This window comes from Cryptotermes secundus, unplaced genomic scaffold (genome assembly GCF_002891405.2).
Source record: "Cryptotermes secundus unplaced genomic scaffold, Csec_1.0 scaffold317, whole genome shotgun sequence".
NCBI lineage: Eukaryota > Metazoa > Arthropoda > Insecta > Blattodea > Kalotermitidae > Cryptotermes > Cryptotermes secundus.
In genome coordinates, this window is record NW_019742557.1 from 626,097 (window position 1) to 648,692 (window position 22,596).

The 22,596-nt window shown below is 40.8% G+C and overlaps 1 protein-coding gene across 1 annotated transcript in view; it reads left to right on the forward strand.

Annotated features, from left to right (window-relative positions):
* Positions 1-22,596, forward strand: part of LOC111873334 (neuropeptide F receptor) — a 72,261-nt gene that overhangs the window by 17,417 nt on the left and 32,248 nt on the right. Inside the window, exon 2 of the mRNA XM_023867975.2 lies at positions 19,460-19,691. Coding sequence (XP_023723743.2) covers positions 19,460-19,691 — 232 coding nt within the window. The remainder of the gene's footprint in view (positions 1-19,459; positions 19,692-22,596) is intronic.

Genomic DNA, 22,596 nt, shown 5'->3' on the forward strand with positions numbered 1-22,596 from the left:
ATGGTTGGATAAATACAAGGAAAATAGATTGTGAGAATGAGAATTGGATGAAGCTGACTCAGGTATTAGCGGTGTTGAACATTCAGGTTGTACTACCATAAAATATAAAACTATCCATGTTACAGATGACCACCATCTTGTGCGCAGTTACTCATTACATTCCGCAGCATGGCCAAAGAGATTCGAGCTACGGCTTCCCGGATCCGTTCTTAAAGCTCCATGATTTTCGTGGGGATGGCTGAAAGACACGTGATTTTGTGTGTACTTGAGCCAACTCACTTGATTATGCAGGGCTAATTTTGAAAATTATACATGTCGTAGGACAGATGAAATGACATATGCCCTTCTTATTATGATTTCAATTAATTCATTACTTTTAAGGGGACATGTTATGGCTCAGTCTGTTATTCACCAGCTTCTTTCCACGGCGTCCCGGTTCGCTCACAGATCACGCAATGTGGTATTTGTAGTGTAAATGTAAAGCTTGGATAAATTGTCGTTCTTCCAAGTTCTCCTTCCACCAACTGCACCATACTCATTAATCATCCTGTCATCTACGCTGTGTAGTATCGATAGTGACAGACTCGTTAAATAACTAACAGAAATAATCGCCTACTTTCCTTTGATACGACACGAACCACATAGAAAACAACACCTCTAACAATTCTTCGTTGTCACGGGAGCGTCTTTACCGAGCCATTGCCTTGCAGCGTTAGGAAGATAAACAAATCCACACTGTCCTTCTGTATGACAGGAACCTTATAGAAAACAACGTGACCAACGTATATTTGTTGCCGCGGTGAACTTTCTACAGAGCCGTTGCCTAGCAACAATAGTGGTATACACATATAGACACCCAAAGTGATGGCAGGAATTTATGAAGCAATCGATTGAGATGGGTTCAGATGCCATGACATTCAGACCAAGACCCACAAAGACTGGTTCAGCCATTCAAAGTTGATGAGGAGGAGGGATACAGACAGCATGGTGATCGCATAAGCCTACTTTTATTATTTCAAAATAAGAAAAATTGGCTAAAAATACTATTCTCGTTGATGTAGCCTTAGACAGCGTCTACACGAGCGCACAAAATGCGTCCGTTGTAACGAACGTCGTGGCGTCCGTTGTAGAAATAAACAAGAGATGCGAATGCTAGGTTTTATTCTGGCTCCATTGCAGACAAAACACTACGCACCGCATTCTGCAACTGTGTGGTGTCCTCAGCAACGTCCGTCATATAGTACGTTCGTTACAGAGGACGCATTTTGTACTCTCGTGTAGACGCTGCCTAAATGCAATACATTTGTTTACAGGACGATCCCGGTTTGAATCTCGGCTTGAGATACAATCTCTTTTGACTTGAGTTTTAGTGGTTTTCTCCTGTGCTTTTAGGCGGGTGTTATGGTAGAACCTTTAAAGAGCCCACGATCATCGCCTTACAAATCCGTACATATTCACCATTCATATTTTTACGCGTAGGGGTGACGCATAAGACGAATTTTAGATTTGATGATTGGATTTATTCACATTATACGTTCACATATTTCCTGACTACAGGTAATTACAGCGCTACTGTTGTAACGGTGAACTTTACAGTTCACCGTTACACAAACACTAGAATTCTCAGTCCTCACTAGTCGTATCCAGGTAACGGATTTATAACTGTTTCCCTGCAACTTCAACTCACATATGAAGTCTTCTTGACACAGTCTAACTCCTTTTTTACTATTTCTGCAGTTGCCAATTCCGTAGACTCGGTCTTCTGTTGTATACTTTCTGTTACTCTGCTGCTTCTATTACTACTACTACTACTACTACTACTACTACTACTACTACTACTACTACTACTACTACTACTGTCCTGCCAAAAACTTCCTATAAATAGTTTGCGCGAACCCCACGGAAAACACTGCTTTCTGTTATTAATAATGCTTGTGTACTGGCCCGTTACCTAGCCATGTATGTCCTATTGTTGAGCGCTTGTTTTGCAGGAATGTGTTTATCGACCCGTTGCCTAGCAACGTGTATACACGTCACTATATCATTAGCTTATCTAATTCCGCACCATAGAAATCTGCAGGTGACACTGCATCTTTGTAATGCTTAAAACTTCAATAGCAGGGTGCAAGAACTCGCAATAAGGTTGTGTATAGTCCGCAAAACCCCACGAAGCCGTCGTTCTTGGCAGCAACAGTTTGTACTATTTCCACTGGATTCTGATATCTCTTTCTTCCTTCTCATATTATGAATTATTGGTTTCATTATTGATCGGTAGATAGTAAAATAATATAAGAATCAATAATGAAGATTTTATCTTCTGTGATATAACGCCACATAGTCGGGTGAAGGTAATGGACGTTTAGGAGGAATGCAAATAATCAACATGAGACAGGCAGCAAGCAGTGCTGAGGACTAAAATGGATATTCTTCCAAAACATTCGTTGATTTTCACAAAGCGACATGGCTTTGTATCCCAAAGGATGGAACACTTCACATCTTTCAGAATCAATAAACTCTTTTTCTTTTGCCTGATGGGATTTTAGTGCCACTACCGGTAGTTAAGAGTACAGGTGTACTACGAGGAGGCGGAAAGAAAAATTTTGCCCCATTAAAACTTTAAAATATTGGTGCGGGTTTTGCTAATCGCTTTTGCCAGCACAGTCATTCTTCGGACTTTTTCCATCGTCCGTTATTCAAGAGACTAGAAAACACGACGATTCGGAAACCGGATCTGTTTCCGTCCTTCAGATGACGGGGGAAGACACCTACTCTGTTGGTTGCTTAGAAAGAGCTAAACTCGGTCACTGCAGTGATCAGCTGAGGTCGTAAACAGATCCAGTTTCCGAAACGTCGTGCTTTTCTAGTTTCTAAAATAACTGACGAAGGAAAAAGTCCAAAATTCCAGTAATATTGAGTGTTATACACCATCGTCAGAACCCTTTAGAATCTACAGTCAGTTTTTTGGAAATGGAATAGATTTCCGGTTGATTAATGAATACTGAGCAAGATGAAATCTCCTGACGGATGCACTCTCTTCCTCATATGTAAATGACCTTCAGTGTTGCGTTGGAAATTATATCTATTGTTGATTTGCCATCTTCCGAGATATAGTGCTGTGTAGTCCGTATATGAGCCGACGTTTCGGAGGAACCTATCAACTCCATCTGAATTTCGACCCTGAAGTTGGAGGTGATAGATTCTTCCGAAACATCAGCTCATACACGAACTACACAGTTCTATATTCCAGAAAATGACAATTTTCATAACTCGCTATGAGAACCTCATATTCTACACGATATCTCTTCTTGTTCAGCAGACAATTTTTGGCCGCTGATTATACAAGCTAGGACATATACGCGTTACGTAAACACTTGAGCCCCTAGTGCGCGTATGGATATAACATTGTAGATAATATGTATGCAGTTTTATTTAGGCTATTTATTCTAATTTCTGCTGCTGCTGTCTCTGGAGCCTCTGGAGCATAGGTCATCAGCGGAAGGCCGTTTCACTTCCGTTTCTGTAATCTCATAGACAGCCGGTAGGACTCCTTGGACGGGGGACCAGCCCTGTCGCAAGGCCGCTACCTACGCACAACAGCATAAACGCAGAATAAACGCAAACATTCATGCCTCAATTGGGATTCAAACCAGTGTTCGAGCAAGCGAACCCATTTTCTTAGACAGCGCGGCCACTGTGATGGACATTTATGTGAATAGGCTCTGTAAATTAATGAACCTTACTCAAAATCGTTTCTTCTTTTTAGAGAAAATCGTCATTTTGTGTTTGGGGTATATGAGGAACGCCCATATTTTTGGGGCTACACCTTTCATATTCATCAGACACCGAGCTATCAATGAGAGACACGCAAATTCCAGTATGAATTAGATCTGTCCAATCCATCAGGCGCTAGCGAAGCGCGAATTCGTATATAAAGACGGTACTCCAAAAAACACTTTTTCATATTCAGGGGAGTTTTAAGACATGTAAATCCATCAAAATGACTAGACTCACTCTTTCAACTTGACAGTATCTACTCTATATATACGGCTTATCGTACTAAACAGATTGCTCTAGAGGTAATAGTTCAGAAATGAATTCGGGAGGGACTCGGTTTGAATCCAGGCCGTGATACCGGGTATCCAGATTTAGTTTTCCGTAGTTTTCTTCAGTCCCTGTAGAAAATTACCATGATACTATTTCAGTTACATCACCACCACCACCTCCTTTCAAATACTTTCCAATGTATTATTCATCCTTCGTCCTATCATCCAACTCTATATTATAACATGGATATTGAAGAAGAAGTTAAATAACCCAAGAGAACAAAATAAAACAAATTTTAGATGGTAAGTTTCCCGTCTGTAATGCAAAAAGCCAACCTTGTATAAAATACACTAAAAGTGTTTGTTAAATATTTTAAAATGTCGCAATGTAACAGGATGCTAAAATATAATAAAAAATAAAACAATTTACTTATTCAGAGGAGTTGAAGCAGGTATATCCATTAACATTTCGGAATCGATTCTTCGTCACCACAGGGCTTCCTCATACAGAGTATGAGAAAATAGAGCCCCACCCAAGGAGTTGTACCTTCAGAGATGTAACGCCATGTAGTCAGTTGAAAGTCAACAGACTTCTCGGAAGAACATATCAATTCCATTTTCAAGGTCGAAGAATAAAACCAAGAAGAAACGAGAGTGGCTGTAAACAGAGCAATTGGCTAGCCGAAATTTCGGATTATATAGGAAACAGGAGGGAAACGGAAGACAGCAAATCAGTACTTCAACCCTATAGATGGAGCCGAAATATTTCTCCGAAACATCGCTTGACTTCAGACAGAATATATGGCGTTATATCCCACATGATAGGACTGTTCGTAATCACTGCTGTGAGAACCTCAAATTATACAAGAATTCTCTTGTTTAGTCCTTTAGAACAGAGTTGTTACTATACGTACCTCCTTTCGTTAATTCATTCATCAATGGTTCTACATCTCTGTGTCGGGCACTGGCATCGTTTCGGCTTCGTAATAATGTTTACACAGACGGTAGGACTCCTTGGACTAGTGATCAGTCCGTTTTAAGGCCGCTACCTACACACAGGCCAACACAGACACAGAATAAACACACACACACAGACATCCATGTCTTGAGTGGGATTCGAAGCCACGATCCCAGTGTTCGAGTGAGTGAAGACAGTTCTTGCTTTAGACCGCTTTAGACTGCTTTAGACAGTGCGACCATGTGTCCTACATGCAGCTCTTTCACATTATACAAGTTCTGCATATTTCCCACAGAGTGCACTTATGGCTCCCGCACAATTCTCAGAACAAACAGCGATTATTTCCCTAAACAGGGTTTATGTGCCCTGTGTTTGTAATTGAGTCACAACGCTTCCTTCTGTGCAGTAGGAACTGAACTTTTAATATTATTTAGATCAACTTCAGGCTCCAGAAGGATAAGTTTCGTGAGTTGGTCTAAAGTATTGTAGGACAAGGGGAAAAAAAAAGTTTTATAACCCGTGGCAAAGAGTGCATACGAACCGAGCAACGTCATAATACTGACTCGTGGGTCCACTTTAATAGAAACCGAACTATCTGACAAGCTAGGGAAGACTGTTTTGGCTTCTTCCAAACTGTGCAGTTCAGTGCCCAATCTGAATTTTAAATTTTGTTTAAATCTAAGATAGCTTGGAACTTCTTTTATTTCCCGATAGAGAGCAGTATCAGCACAAAGCTATGCGTATTTGTGTAACTTGGAAATTTAAGAAGGGTAATAATCCAAGACGGTTTAGAATGCAAAGTCACAAGGGCGTTTCTTTTTTATACTCGAAGACGAGTCATTATACTGAAAAGAATTTTAAATCAGGGGTGTCAAGACTGGCAAGGGAGACGAACCTAAATGACTCTTAGCCAAGGCACATAAGAAATTGAAACATCTCAATTTCTAGAAATTCAATTATATTTCGTGAATTATACACATTATTTTCCATTTTATAAGGTTTTACACGAAGTGTATAAAATAAGTGCATAACGAAGAGGTCTTTTCATAGTAGTTTATTTCATGATGCGCTCAGCATCTTAGATTGCGAAGCGTCGAGTGGAATGGTCATGGACGCATGACTCATTGAGAAGAATATAGATAGAAGCGGTCGTGACTTAACTGAAGTACTACCCCAGCCTCTTCCTGGAGGGAATGAGTAAAATAAAGAAAAATCTTAGAACAGCCGGTATCCCGTGCAAATATTCTAAATGTGCACCTGTCTAATAAAATCCAAGAGCATTGCCGCTAGACCTATCTGTTCTGCAGGAGAGGTATTTTCCATCCTTCCATAGGCCTCGTTTGTGAATTCCTTCACAGATTTCAGTGAAACTTAGCATCGGTTCCTGCACTAAATGTTGTTGGGTGAATTTAAGTTTGGATCACGTTGGTAACATACGAAGCAATACAATGAATAAATCTCAAATTGACCTATTTCGAAAGAAGTTTTGTCTCGGTTATTTCTCGCTCCCTAGAGGAAATTGTTGGGGTGGAAAGTTAAATTACGAGTAGTACAAGATCGCTTACCTCCACAACTCTTCAAATTCATTATTTACTAATTATATTAACATAATCTGAACTATTAAAAGCGTATTTAAATAAAATAATAAGAAACAAGGAAATATAAATTATCTTTAACATTATGATTAAGAACAGTACATTATATTTTTTACAAATTAATGGAACTTAAGACGGGACAGGAATATTATAACTGAAATATCAGGGATGGTTGTGGTTCGATTCGTTTGGTTATCGGAAGATGAAAACATTTAAGAGGAAAAAGAGGAATAATGTAATGCAACATATGGTGCAAGGATCCTGATACAGTACATATAATATTGAAACATTATAAATTGAAATTATGGGGAAAGTCTGCATTAAAATGAAGGGACGAGTTTTGGTAAGGAGATAGTTATGATGAACATTTAAAATAATTGAAAAACGAGTCAGCGAAGGAAATGGTGCATTAAAAACGGATATTTAACACTCTAAAACTTGTTGGTTAGTATATGCACTATCTGCTTTAACACACTCTATACTCCTAACACAGACTGTGTTTGTGTGTCCCGTACTGTTATCGAAAAGCGGCTGATTCTCTCAACAGGATTAGCCGGTTGGGTTTTGTAGCGGAGATATGATGTGTTTCCTTTGAGGTACGAACTGAATATTTATATATTAATTAGATGAAAATTAACCGTGTGGAGGCGGGGTCAAATACCTCTACCGTAGCCCTGCGAGTCGTATGAGGCGACGAAATGAGAACCTAGTGCCTGGGGGTATAACTGGGCCACTCTATCCCTGGGGGATATAAATTCTGGAAGCTGGCCCTGAAGGTTGGGGGAGTCTCGATTTTGAGAGAGTAAAATGTGGTCACGAGTCTCTCGGGACTCGGACATGAGAATGACTGTGCTGGCGAGGCCAAGCAGAAATTGTAAACGAAAAAACCCTTTCTCTCGACAGAGAAGATATTACATAAGGACCTAAACTGCATGTGTTCACTTGAAAGAAGAATTATTGGCCGTGAGTGTCAAGGTTCTTCTTGCCAAGAGGAACTGATTGGGAGTGAACCAAGAGTCGCAAAGTAACTGATACTGACTCTGACTAAGACTTTAAAAGTTTCAGAGCTGAGCCCTTCTCGAGAAGCCGCCAATTGTGCAGTTACTCAACAATTTCCCAGTATTTTATGGAACCCGAAGTTTCGTTACCGTGTTCACAAGAGCCCTCCATTAGTACTTATCCTGAGCCAGATCAATCCAGTCCATAATATCCCATCCTATCTCCCTAAGGTCCATTTTAATATTGCCCACCCATCTACGTCTTGGTCTTCCTAGTGAGTTATTTCCTTCTATTTCCATAAGATTCGCCTTAGTATTATTTTCCCAACTGCGTCTAGGTCTTCCTAGAGGTCTTCTTCTTTTCGCATTTCTTTAAACTCTATTGTAAGATTATCTTAACCTATATCTATTTAGTTTCATGCCAGAAAGTTTGTATAAAATAATCACCTGCCACTTACAAACTGCGTTTCTTATTTAATCAGTTGAATAATATTTGGCGAAACTTTTAATTGTAGAATTTCCTCATTATGTCATATTCATCATCACTTCATTATATTCCCCAAGTTACTGCGTCATTATATTTTCTGCACATTGCCCTCAAGCAACTCAGTTGAGGCCATGTTCATTCTTTAAGGTAAAAGACTAAGTTTTCACACACAAATTAAATTATAATTTTCATTTTTATTGCTTTGATCCTGAGGCAGGAAATTATAAACTTCTTAACTGAGTGGGAAAAACTTGTTCCGAATGTATAGAGATTCTAACTTCGACATGAATATGACTTCGATTTTTCGTAATTAAAGCGAATATTATATACGCTAATTTTTACAGCAGGCTTTATTAACTGTGTCTGAAATTTTTTCTCAAGGACGCTTCTTCACTCACTTTCATTAATCTTTTGATCAGGAAACATATTTGTGCGCATGCGTTACTTGCTTGAATAATGTATGCCGGTAGATCTTTCTTCATAACGGGAAGAAAAGTTAGTTCCAAAGTTTTGCAACTGGGAGTAAAGCAGAACTGTGAAATGGAAGAAGACGTCTAGAACACTCAAACCTGTGGCTCCTAAAATGTAGGATGCGACCCTCTAGGGGAGGCGCGCGGAACGCTGGGAAAGTTAGGTAGTAAAACTGAATTGATTATAATTCTCAAAATGTCAGATAGCGACTGTTAAATTCCGTGCATTGTTTTCAGAAACAGTCTTCGCAGCTACACGATTGCACAGTCATTCAGTCATTGCGTCTTCTGCACAGTTTGAGGTTCGAAGTCTCAAACAGCCGCTGTTCCATCTGTATACACGCATCTGGCAACGCTGTCACTGACGTTCCAAGTCTCTTTGTGTGTCCGTCGTATTTCTATATTGGGCGTTCCTTACTGCTCTATATAGGGCCGAGCCATAGCTCAAGCGGTTAGTAGCTGGCTTCCCACCGCGGCGGTCTGGGTTCGATCCCGGGTCTGGTCAAGTGGGATTTGTGGTGGACGAAGTGGCGCTGGGACAGGCTTTTTCCAAGTACGTCGGTTTCCCCTGCCAATCTTTATTCCAGCAATTCCTCCACAATCACCCTCACCTATCATCTCGGGCTGGTACAATAGGCCAGAAGTGGCCGCAGTGTAAGGGACTCAGCCCCACCCCATTAATATTAAAAAAAAATACTGTTCGACATACATTTGCAACCCGTCTTTGCTGCACTCTAAAGTAATGCTGTTGTAGTGCTTTGCATTGTTTCAGTATCACACTTTATCATATAAAACCATTTTTGTAAACAATTATATATATTATATATAATAAAGTTTCCGTTCTCACTTCCTAGTGGACACAGCTGGGCTTCACCCCCTACTAAGCGAATTAAAAAAACAACTAAATTCTAGATTTTTCCTGTTTATAATACCTCGACACGAACCGCATAAAAACACCTCCCCCAATAATTATAATTATTTTATTGTTGCATCGCGTAGCTATCTCTCTGACCTCGTAGAGACCATAACTTCTGTTTTGTAATTTACGGACATTACCTAGAAAAGGCCATTGTTTACAGAGTCCTTATTTAGTAACTTGCCTACATGCTGCAATAATATTAGGAAATGAGAACTGGAAGTATCTAGAGATTCTCCCTTCGAACTTGCGCGTCGCTCTAAAGGTTCGGCCACACAGAGCGCTAAGTACGCGATGCAATCTACGTACGCTATATTCGCTATACGAACAGAAAAATATCTCCCTTTATTGCCAATGTGACTGGTCACATAGTCTTCCGTACGCTATGTTCCCTATGTTAGCTGCGTCGCAGAGTGTACGCAGCGTACGTAGCGTAGGTAGCGAACATAGTGTAGCGCTCTGTGTTGCCGAACCTTAACAGACATAGCTATTGTACGTACATGCTGAGAAGAATATAGATTAAATTTCATATCTTTAGTTGCTGTCTATCAGGTCATTTGCGGGAAACTGGAAATATCCGACAGAATATTCACAATTTTCTGTATATTAGAGCATACTTCACGAGAGGCGTCGTTACAGAACTGCAGTGGGTTATATTTATGTACAGAACAGCACGAGAGCACACACAATCAGCGATTGTGAATACTTGGATTCACTCGCTAATACTTACGACCAAATAAAATTTGTGTTACTTTTAAAAATCACACAGAAATTATTCTGGAGCTTGGGCGTTTCTACACTAAAATATGACAAGATTTCAGAAAGTGTGTGGGAGATATTCTTAACACAGAGAATTACTGTTTTTTTTACTTTTCCATCGTCTGTTATTCTAAAGAATAGAAAACACGACGTTTCGGAAACTCTATCTGTTTCCGTCTTCAGGTGAAGGGGAGAGAAGACACCTACTCAGTTGCGTCTCTTAGAAGATCTAACCTCAATCACTGGATAAATCTTGTCTGACTGACACAGCTATTTAATCACTTGAGACCAGGCTAATTCGGCGAGAGAAAAAAAATTACAATAAAATTTGTGATAAAGTACGCTCAAGCGTGGAACTGGAATAGAAAAGGAGGTAGAAATTTGTACTACAAACATAAATAGCAAAAAGTGCATGAGTACCAATGGAAAGACATGGAAATAAATAAGATTTTTACAGACATGTAATATGTACAAGTGTTGCTATCTGTGGAGTAAAACTTGAACACTGGCCACTGAAACCTTATGGAAACTCATGAAGGATCTATTTATCCCACTATTCACGTAGAAAGATTTAAAATAGCAATAAAAACTTTAGCGATAATTATGATAAGAGATTTTGCTTCGAAGAATAATACTCGTGAATTTTACAAAATTTTCTTTAAAGGTCATTTCAAAAAATGGACTCGTCCTTCAAAAATTGAAATGCAAGTCTCAGAGAACCCACAGGGCTCAATTCATTCGCGACACCTCCTCCTTAAACGTGATCACTTGATGTTTGCTTAGGAACGATTTCTTTGCGGGTGTAGATATTTCGAAAATGTGTAGCACAAAATTCTAATCTTATTTGACAATCAAAGTACCTCGTGGAACCAAGCCTCATTCCACCAAAGATTTCAGATCATAGTTATGATGTTCGTACTTCAGGAATATGCCTTAAAATTAATATATCGCCTTGTGGTAAACCCTGTACTTGAACGGAAGTTATGTGAAGCGAAAATGACATTTCTGTTAGTTCGTGACAGTGACGTAGAGGATCTGAGATTTACTCAAGTCTCCACTTTGCTTTATAATGGCTGAAATATACAGGGCGTTCGCAAATTTGTTCCACAATTGTATATTTGCCCACTCAATTTCATTATAAAATAAATAATTTACAGTCCACTGCAATGCTACCATTATTTGTTACAGTATTTCTTTGAGATTTCAACTTCGATGCAGAAAAGAATAACTGCCCGTTTTGCACAGTAATGTGGGGGGGCGGAGGTGAGAGTATCATCTTTAAAATTAAAATTTATTTATTGTTTTACAGTTACCGAGTACTCCGGAACAAAAGCCCGTCCCATTGTCACTTGAATAGACTTGCCTAGCTTTCTATCTATCTATCTGTCTGTCTCTCCGGCTGTCTATCCATCCATCTATCTCTCTGTCTATCTGTTGACTTTGGCCAATTTTTTAGTTTCTTAATCCTATATACATTCGATAGGACTCCTTGGATGGAGGATCAGCCCGTCACAAGGCAGCTACTAACACACCCAACAACACAAACAGAATAAACGCACACAGATATCCATGTCTGGAGGGGGATTCGAGCCCAAGTCCCCAGCATTCGAGCGATAGAAGACAGTACATGCCTCAGAGCGCGTGATCGCTGTGATCGGCTGCCTGGTTTCAACGTAATGTAAAAACAGTAATCCGTGGTAATTAGTTTACCAAATAATTATGATGTCCCTTCAAAATTGTCTAATAAAGGAGAGAATAGGAGAATGTGACGAAGATCCTATCATTCTAGTGTTTTTGTTTCATTTCCGTCTATCATATTCTGTCAAATACTCATTATACTTGTTTGTTTCGACAGTTACTTTACACACAACGTATTTGTAATTTTGCAGACAAAATCATCCACATGCTTTAAACTAGAGATTGATGTTTTCCTCAAGTGTGATCTGTTGCTAATGATTTAGAGTTCCGGCAGTCCTTGGGCTTGTGATTTCTTGTCATATCGCCCAACGTAATGTAATGTCACCTCTATCATCATTCATGCCATATCTCTGTGACGTGCACGTCTGCTATGACGTCATCTATCTGCAGGAATTAAATTGTCTACCCTGAGTGAGTTTATTCGTGGCAGGCTCTTTATTGCAGGGGAGAGCATTCTAAGGGTTGAGAGATCACATTAGAATAAAATATAATATATAGGTCAACTTGGTTTCACTAACAAACTAACTAATCTACTAATTACTTACTTACTTACTTACTTACTTACTCATGGAGCTGAGCCCTTCTTGAGGAGCCGCCAATTGTGCAGCTACTCAAGAATTTCCCGGCATTTTATGGAACTCGAAGGTTCATTACCGTGTTCACAAAAGCCCTCCACTGGTCCCTATCCTAAGCCAGATCAATCAAATCCGTACCATGCCATCCTATCACTCTACGGTCCATTTTAATATTGCCCACCCACTTATGCCTTGGTCTTCCCAGTGGTCTCTTTCCTTCTGGCTTTCCCACCAATATCCTACACGTATTCTTCGTCTCCTCCATTCGTGCTACATGCACTGCCCTGTTTCATATTACACGAGTATTAAATCTTAGAAGAGTAAAACGAATCTGATGGACGTTTAAAAATTTAAGGACTTCCTCACGGAAATCACAGAACATCATCTTTCAAGAGATTGGCCGGTTGACGATGTTGAGGGAAAGAACTGTTGTTTGTATTGGTTTGGAGAAACAGGGTGCTGAGGAGAATATTTGGACCGAAGAGAGATGAAGTGAGGGAGGTTGGAGGAAACTGCATAATGAGAAGCTTCATAACCTGTACTCTTCTCCAAGTATAATTAGAATGATCAAGCCAAGGAGAATGAGGTAGGCAGGACATGTAGCACGAATGGGGGCGAAGAAAAATGCATATAGGATATTGGTGGGAAAGCCAGAAGGAAGGAAACCACCGGGAAAACCAAGACGTAGGTGGATAGACAATATTAAAATTGATCTCAGAGTTATAGGATGGGATAGTATGGATTGGATTGATCTGTCTCAGGATAGGGAACAGTGGAGGGCTATTTTGAACACGGTAATGAAACTTCGGGTTCCATAAATTGTTGGGAAGTTGTTGAGTAAATGCACGATTGGCGGCTTCTCCAGAAGTGCTCAGCTCCATGAGTGAGTGAGTTGGCTTTGAGGTTCTCTCAGCGGTGACATGAAAAGTACTAAATTCCGGGATATGACGCCAGGTTATAGGACGTCACATGTCAGAAGGTGGTCTCCATATTTGCCGCTGTTCTTTCTGAAAATGTATGGAACACAAAAGCACTTTGCGGGATATTGAAATGTCTCTAAGCATTAAAGCTGGTAACACATATGCAAGTAATCTATGTACTTTAAAAGGTTACATAAAGCTTAAATAATACAAATAAAACTTTTCCTCTCTCATTCATATTGAAGTCTGTAGAATATACGACACTGTCATATTATTTAGTATCAGTTTTAAGCTTCTGTGGGTCATGTTGACTTTAAATGGGCATATTTGGAGCAACATATTAGCCATTCCGTGAAATTAATAACTAAATATTTAACTACCTAAATTGTATACGTCAGGAGAAACATAATAAAGATATGTTTAATTAATGGGGCAATGAAACAGCAGTTTCATTAAGGCGAATATTGGTTTAGTAATGTCCATCAGTTTGCTCTGCGGCGAAATTGAAAGGTTCAAAAACGCACTGCCTCCTGTGATGTGTCGTATGGTGTGCTATCAGCATACCGACGTTTTGAAGGTAGCAGATTCGCTTGCTTCTTGCCAGTTGCTTGGTTTAGTCTTCGCTCCTGAAGTTCAAGGCGATATGTTCTTTCGAAACGTCGGTAAACATGAACCAAATTACAAAGTGTCACGATCCATAAGATAAGACTTTTAGTAGTTACAGCTCTAAGGAACTCAAATCTAAGTTACGGGCATTTAATTCCTAGGGTTTCTGTCTTAAAAACATGTTTAATCTATAAGACCAAAATGGACCCATTTTCCTTACATATTCAGCTATATATTGCAGGATTGTTGTAGTTTAGCATTCTTTTGCAGTTGGTATTATAATTTATTTTCAGTCGTTTACCGTCAAACCGGAGCACACGGTAGCGCAGTTGGTTGAGGTACTCTGTTACAAGTCGGAAGGTAGTGGGTTCGAATTCCCAATGAGGTTATTAATTTTTTCAATTGATCTAATCGTTCTAGCAGCACTGTGGCCCTGGATCCGAGTCAGCTTCTAACAGAAATGAGTACCAGGAACCTTCCTGTGAGTAAAGAGCATCAGACGCATAAGGCTGACAGTCTCACCGCCATCTGTGAGCCGATTGTCTAGAAGATATGGGACCCTCGATTTCTCACAATCTTGTGGGTCTCCACTGCCACTTACATAGACAGCTTTGCCTGTTATTATATTTTTAATTGTATATTTACGATGATACATAATATAACATTTAAATATGGTTTTTGAAAATTTGGCACAGTTCAGATATTTGGGAACGACTATAAAAAATCAAAACCTGATTTAGGAGGAAATAGAGAGGCGATTGAATCCGGGTAATGCTTGCTACCATTCAGTCTGGAACCTTTTGTCTTCTCGTCTGCTGTCCAAAAACATACAAATTAGAAAATACAAAACTATAATTTTGCCTGTCATTCTGTATGGGTGTGAAACGTGGTCTCTGACATTAAGGGAGGAACATAGACTGAGGGCTTTCGAGCACAGGGTGTTGAGGAGAATATTTGGACCGAAGAGAGATGAAGTGACAGGAGGTTGGAGAAAACTGCATAATGAGGAGCTTCATAACGTGTACTCTTCTCCAAGTATAATTAGAATGATCAAGTCAAGGAGGATGAGGTGGGCAGGTCATGTAGAACGAATGGGGAGGAGGAGGACGAGGAGAAGAAGCAGGAGTGATGTGGATCAGGATAGGGACCAGTGGAGGGCTCTTGTGAAGTCGGTAATGAACTTTCGGGTTTCATAAAATGCTTGCAAATTCATGAGTAGCTGCAGAATTAACGGCTCCTCAACATGGGCTCAGCTCAATGAGTAAGTAAGTAAGTTTAGGGCCGCGCCACAGCTCAAGCGGTTAGTCTCTGGCTTCCCAACGCGGTGGCCCGGGTTCGATCCCGTGTCCAGTTATGTGGGATTTGTGGTTGACAAAGTGGCGATGGGGCAGGTTTTCTCCGAGTACTTCGGTTTCCCCTGCCAATCTCACTCCACAAATTGCTCCACAATCACCCTCACCTATCATCTCGGGGTGGTACAATAGGTAGTACAATGTACCTTTTTTACTGCTAGTGGGGTGGGACTAAGTTCCTTGTACTGCGGCCACTTCTGACCTATTGTACCAGCTCCAGATGATAGGTTCTTGGAGGAAACTTGCCCCAGCGCCACTGTGTCCACTCCAAATCCCACTTGGCCAGACGCGGGATCGAACCCTTGCCGCCGCGGTGGGAAGCCAGCGACTAACCGCTTGAGCTATGGCGCGACCTACAAGGGACTTAGTCCCACCCCACTAGCAATAAAAAATAATGAGTAAGTGAGTAGTCTACTAAAAGAGTGTGAGTTGTAACCTACAAAGTAAAATGACTTAAGAAGTTGATACCTTATACTTAGAAATACATTATATAATTGAGAAAATGTTTATATTTTTTTGGTATTGCATGAACGTTTATTCACTTAAGGACTACAGTGCATTTGTAAAGATGAAGCCATTCTTTTTTTCCCCCTTGGCACTACAGCCCCAATGGGCCTAGGCCTACCTCCATGAACTCCGTTCACTTCGGTTTTTCTCAATCTTACACATTCGGTAGGACTCCTTGGGCGAGTGATCAGCTCGTCGCAAGGCCTCTACCTGTACACAAACACAGAAAAACGCACACAAANAGGAAACAGATCCGAACCCACGATCCCGGCTTCCGAGCGAGCGAAGACAGTGCATGCCTTAGACCACTCGGCTACCGTGACCGGCAATGTATAGGAATAATACACGTATATAAGAATTCAGTTCGTACCTCACAGGAAACAGATCCGAACCCACGATCCCGGCTTCCGAGCGAGCGAAGACAGTGCATGCCTTAGACCGCTCGGCTACCGTGACCGACTAAAGATGAAGCTATACCTGGGCGTAATTAATTAAGCACCACTCCTTGAAGACGTGAGTGGGAGTTGAGGTATAGCTCCGTCATTGTTAACGTCGGCACTAGATGGGGGTGAGTGGTCAGTTTGGCGCCATTGCCTCTTCACTTCTGGGAAACCGGTCCTGGTATATAGAAAGCTTGGTGGGACAATAAACTTGTGGATAATTTATAAATAAAGATATTTCGCAAAATTCATCGTTTTTACACAACTGGTTATGTCATTCTTCGAAGAAGGCTCTAACGCTTTATATGAAAATGTACTTTGAAATTGAGAAAAGATTATTCTTAAAATCTCTTCCACATTATAGCTGTCACTCTGAAGAAATTGAATATTTAAATCTTTAAGTATATAAGGTATAGAATAGCAGAATTTAACAGATAAATATAACATATGACAGCAGCATGACACAACTCTGTAACACGTGATCCGTTATGAAAATCTGAATTGTAGTGACAGGTTTTGTTGGCTTGGTGTGAAGGTTGTCACAGTATGTCAAGGTTTGTTGATCTGTCACGTGAGTGGCGAATAAGCTGCAGGAAGAGGTAAATTGAAATCTGAGATATTTCAGTATATTTATTTCTTTATTTATTAAAAGGATGCCGGTCACGGTAGTCGAACTGTCTCAGGCATGTACTGTCTTCGATCGCTCGGAAGCCGGGATCAAGATTTCGAATCCCGCACAAGGCATGGATGTTTTGTATATGTATGTGTTTATTCTGTGTTTGTGTTGTCCTGTGTTTAGGCAGAGGCTGACAGAAACGTGGTGTCGACTTAATTAATATTAGTTACGTACCGGTACATTTCAAGTGAAGCGCGAAACGCATTTCGTCCTAGTGACGATGATTGATTGAGATATTTTTTTGTGTGTGGTTCGTTACAGTGATATTTTATGGACTTACGTGTACACAGTCTCCATCAATTTAAATCAGCTTTGCTGACGAATGTAGATTTATCATCCTGGACGACATAAATACGAATGTGTTAGGGATGATAATGATCAGTTTCAGTAAATATATTGGTTATATTTATCAATAATTCTTCTTGAATACATTGCTTACGTTTGCTGATGGTGGTCATTGAATGTCTAGGATTGCATGTTTAAGTAGCTGGACATGTAGCAACTCTCCGTTAACTACCGAGCTTGTACTGTATAATAGTTTATTCGGATCCAATGTAATTCGGCCATTTTAACCTGTTAGAAAGCCAGTCACAGTAGCCGCGCTTTGTAAGGCATGAACTGTCTTCGCTTGCTCGGAAGCCGGGATCGTGGGTTCGAATTCAACTTAAGGCATGGATGTTTGGTGTGTGTATGGGTTTAATCTTTGTTTGTGCTGTCCTGTGTTTAGGTACAGGCCTTGCAACTGGCTGATCACCCGTCCAAGGAGTCCTACCGTCTGTGAAAAACGATTACGGAACTGAATAAGAGGCCTGAGCTTTGAATGGACTGGAAGAGGCATCGAAAAAAATGTTAAATGCATTTAAATTCTGCTGTAATTTGACAAAACATTTAATTTCTTCCAAAGATGCGGTTTACGTAGCCGACTTTGGGCTCTGCGTTATACAGTATTCCACCCCACAATTTCAGTGCACATTCTCTTGCATAACGCTTAATTTTGGAGTCTCATTTTCCGCATCAAGTAACATTATTTTTGATGTAATAACTTTTTTGATTGCCAATCACACTGGCCGCGCGTTCTAAGGCAAGAACCGTCTTCGCCCGCTCGAACACTGGGGTCGTGTATTCGAATCCCACTCAAGGCATGGATGTCTGTATGCGTTTTTTCTGTGTTTCTGTTGTTCTCTGCGTAGGTAGCGGCCTTGCGACGGGCTGATCCTCGTCTAAGGAGTCCTACCGACTGTGTATATATTACGAAAGTGGAAAATGAGCCAAGGTCCACAAAGGCTGAGAGAGAGAGAGAGAGGGGGGGGGGGCTTTGTGATCTACCTGAAACCTCAAACTTTCATTGCCACAACACTTGGAAGATTTTGCTCAAAATTCAAATTGAATTAATCAAAGATCTGTCCGATTGAATAATAAATGTCATATTCAGCACTTTTAAAAATCATATTAGTTGTAATTTCACTTAAATTTTCGAGGTTTTTATACTTTAGTATTGCGTAATTATATCTTTAAGGTACAGAAACCTCACTGCCAGTTTAAATGTTAAAGGAAATAGGAGGATTGACATTTTAAAGTCATCAATGCAAATTAGTGTCAGTCGGATGACAATATTGGCGTAGTAGTGATATCAAAGTTTGATGAAGTATGGATGGTATGAAGAACCGTGATGAAGTAATTAAGTAGTCACACGGTGGACCGACGAGATTATAGACAAATATTCAAATTAATCTAAGGGAAATAAGCTTTTGTGATGGAAGATGGTTGATGATGGCTTTGGTATCGTTAGTGTTGAGCTATCAGGTTCCGCTGCCAGATGTTTTCAAGTTATTAATAATAGTCTGGACATTATCTATTGTTTTTGTCTTCAACGACGATATCACAAATTGTAAGCACAAATTTATAACCGTTATTATTAAGCTGTCTGCGACAGTGACCGTATGAAATTAGGTTATGTGGAAATGAAGCTGCAGGACTCAAAACTATATATTCTCTCTCTCCTTAAGTGCCTATAGTAGAGCAGTGAATTTATCCGCTTCCGAGGTTTACCAATTTGGAGTGTAAGAGTACGTAGAGCTGATTTTGAGAGAAATATTACTAAAGTTTCTGAATGGAGTAGACAAAAAATTAGCCTACTTACTTTATTTAGAAAAATAAAAGAAGGTTTATGAAATTACCTTGCTGTGTGTCCCCACCTAAGGTCTGAAAGCCGTGATACTGAAGCAGGGAGAGACGACGGTAGCTAGTCAACGGATCAGTAAACATATTTCCGCGGCAATGAATGGGTACACTCTCAGCTATAGAAGAATTTTCGTGTACGAACAGTGTAGTATCAAATAATCACTATGCAGATAAAGTAGATGATTAGTTCTTCCAGGAACTTCTTGTTTATATTTGCAAGTTTCTGGCCATGCACTATTAGCCAAACTCTGAGCCTCATAAGAAATCTTGTGTTGCAGAAGGCAGTGGACCCTCGGATCAGCTCTCTGCAAGCTCGTTCCAGCACTGCAAGGCACCAACATCATGGTGTCTGTTGGCACCATAACAGTGATCGCTCTTGATCGATACCTGACGATCGTGCGCCACTCTGGCAGGGACGGCACGCCCCGAACCAGACGCCGTGTGGTGCTCAGCATCGCTCTTATCTGGCTGCTGGCTGCTGCCGTAACAGCTCCGGTCTGCTACTTCCAGGTAGGAAGTACTGCGGGAATGTCTCACTCACTCACTCACTCACTCACTCACTCACGTAGCTGAGCCCTTCTTGAAGAGCCGCTAATTCTGCAGCTACTCAAGAGCTTCCCAACATTATATGGAACGCGAAAATTCATTACCGTGTGCACAAGAGCCCTCCACTGGTACCTATCCTGAGCCAGATCAATCCAATCCATACCATCCCATCTTACATCTCTGAGATACATTTTAGTATTGTCCACCCAACTACCTCTTGGTCTTCCCAGTGGTTTCCTTCCTTCCGACTTTCCCACTAATATCCTATATGTAGTTTTTTCTCCCCTATTCCTACTACATGCCCTGCCCATCTCATATTCCTTGACTTGATCATTCTAATTATACTTGGAGAAGAGTACAAGTTATGAAGCTCCTCATTATGCAGTTTTCTCCAACCTCCTGTCATTCCATCTCTCTTCGGTCCAAATATTCTCCTCAACACCCTGGTCTCAGGCACCATCAGTAATGACGGCTGCCATAAACCGTACGAAGCAGAGTATTACCTTCTGGGATGTACCAGCAGGAACACGCTGCCTTTATGTTCCTCCTACTATGAAGATGGCCACAGCAAGTTCTTCAGAAGGGCTGTTAAATATCTACCAAACTACACAGCGGTACATCCCGGAAGACAATAGGCCCAATCTTCATTCACCGCCGTCAGAAATTTGAGTGTCACTCTGTACGAGGGGATCGCACGGATAATGCTATTTCACGTGTTTATGACGTAGCTGTCTACTGTGGCTGTAATTCTGTCGGTCACCGTAGCCGAGCGGTCTGAGGCATGTTCTGTCTTCGCTCGCTCGGAAGCCGGGATCGTGTTTTATAATCCCACACAAGGCATGGGTATTTAGTATATGTTTATTCTGTGTTCGTGTTGTCCTGTGTTTAGGTAGAGGTCTTGCGACGAGCTGATCACTCGTCCAAGGGGTTCTATCATATGTAAAATAATCAAAATGAGAAAACAAAAACAACCTTGACACCGTAATGTGTCAGAGGGACGGATTAAGTACTGAAGTAATTCTGAGTTATAGGCTAATTTATGATTAAATTAATTGGGAAGAATGCGCAAGGAAGGGTTCGTGGCTTAATTTGAGGTAATATTGCATGTAGAGTCTGAGGGAAAACAACGACCAAATTCTGTCAGGAGAGCCGGTCTTCAGACCGGGGCTCGAACTCCCGTGAACATACCTCGTATGAAGCAAGAATACTTACATTTGACCATACAGATCCGCAAACAGGCAGTTTCGTTTAAGCCGTTATTCACTAATTTAATGAGACCATCTAAATTTGCGCAGGTTATGGAAGGTTGAATGAAATGGTAAGATAACAGTGAATGCTGAGAACACAAAAGTTTAGATGGTGGCGGTCCTGGTATATTTGAAGGTACGAAGGTCTCTCCAAAATCGCGAAAGGTTTTAATTTTAATATATTTTGTGTATTTGACGATATTCTATTGTGGAAGCGGACTTAACTCCCCTGCTTGTTGCTACACTAGACTGCTTTTCCAAGTTTTCTTCTTTAAGCATGTGGTGATCTTCATTATGACATAGTCTAGATTTGTAGGTGTATGAGAAGAGCCTGAGGGGCACGCGTTAGCGTAGTTGGTTGAGGCACTATGCTACAAGCCGGAAGGTTGCGGGTTCAAGTCCCGATGATGTCATTGGATTTTTTCAATTGACCTAATCCTTCCGGCCGCACTATGGCCCTGGGTCGACTCAGCATCTAACAGAAATGAGTACCAGAAATTATTAAAGCGCGGATGGCGCGTAAGGCTGACGACCTTACCGCCATCTTTGAGCCGATTTTCTAGATAATGTGGGACCCTCAACGTCTCATAACCCTATGGACCTTCACGGCCTGGTACAGGGATATCTTTACTTTTTCTTACTTATAAGAGGAGACTGATGCCTTCATTTTCACTGATCTGAAGATTGCGGCAATAAGTTCTTTCGAAACATTGGTAATGGCCTGCGAACCTATATTGTATCATAGGACGTAAGTTAAAATCTTGTGTTTTACTTATATGAGAATCAAAAATTTAAATTTATTTTATTTCTTTATATAGGAATTGCGACTGCGTTGTTTCTATCTCCAAGTAAGTTCAGTGCAATGACTGTATTATGACGAATATGACTATCGCTAGGCAACGACACAGTGTACACGTTCCAATGAACACGCAACAATAGAAGCTGTGTTCTCTGTTGACCATGCTACCGCTAGTTGCTATGTAGCACAACAATTCTATTTTCTATGTTGTGCGCGCCATGCCCAGTGCTAGACAACGGAGCTGTAAAAACGCATCCTTAATAGAAGAAAACATTTTCCTTGTCAGCGAAAGAGAGTCTGCTTGCAGCTGGAGTAGATTAGAGAATTAACATTGGAGAACTGGGTCGAGTTCTGGAGGGTCGGCATTCCAAGGTGACTGAACAAGAAATGTCAAGAAGACTTCATTGTGTTTCGAAGTGATAGTTCCTGTGATAAGTTCGTTGCCAGGAAACGGATAGCGTGTCCTAGAGGCCTGTGAAGTGGGCAGATTAGCGGTAGCGCTATAATTGATTCTGAAGAAGAGAGAGTATAAACGAAGGCGTTAACAAATCCAATAATCCAATTGAAACCCCGTTATTATTAGTCACGGAAGAAGAGCCGGGGCAGCGTAGTCGGTATAGCGACTGGTTACAGGCTGAATGACGGAGGTGTCGGAATTCGAGTCCCGGTATTTTCAATAAATTTCTCTCCTCCAAATCGTCCAGACCGGCTCTGGGGTACCTCCAACCTCCTATTCAATGAGTACCGGGGGCTCTTTCTGGGGGTAAAGCGACAGGGGCGTGAAGCTGACCAATCACCTGCAGCTATTGCCGACGTCAAGAAA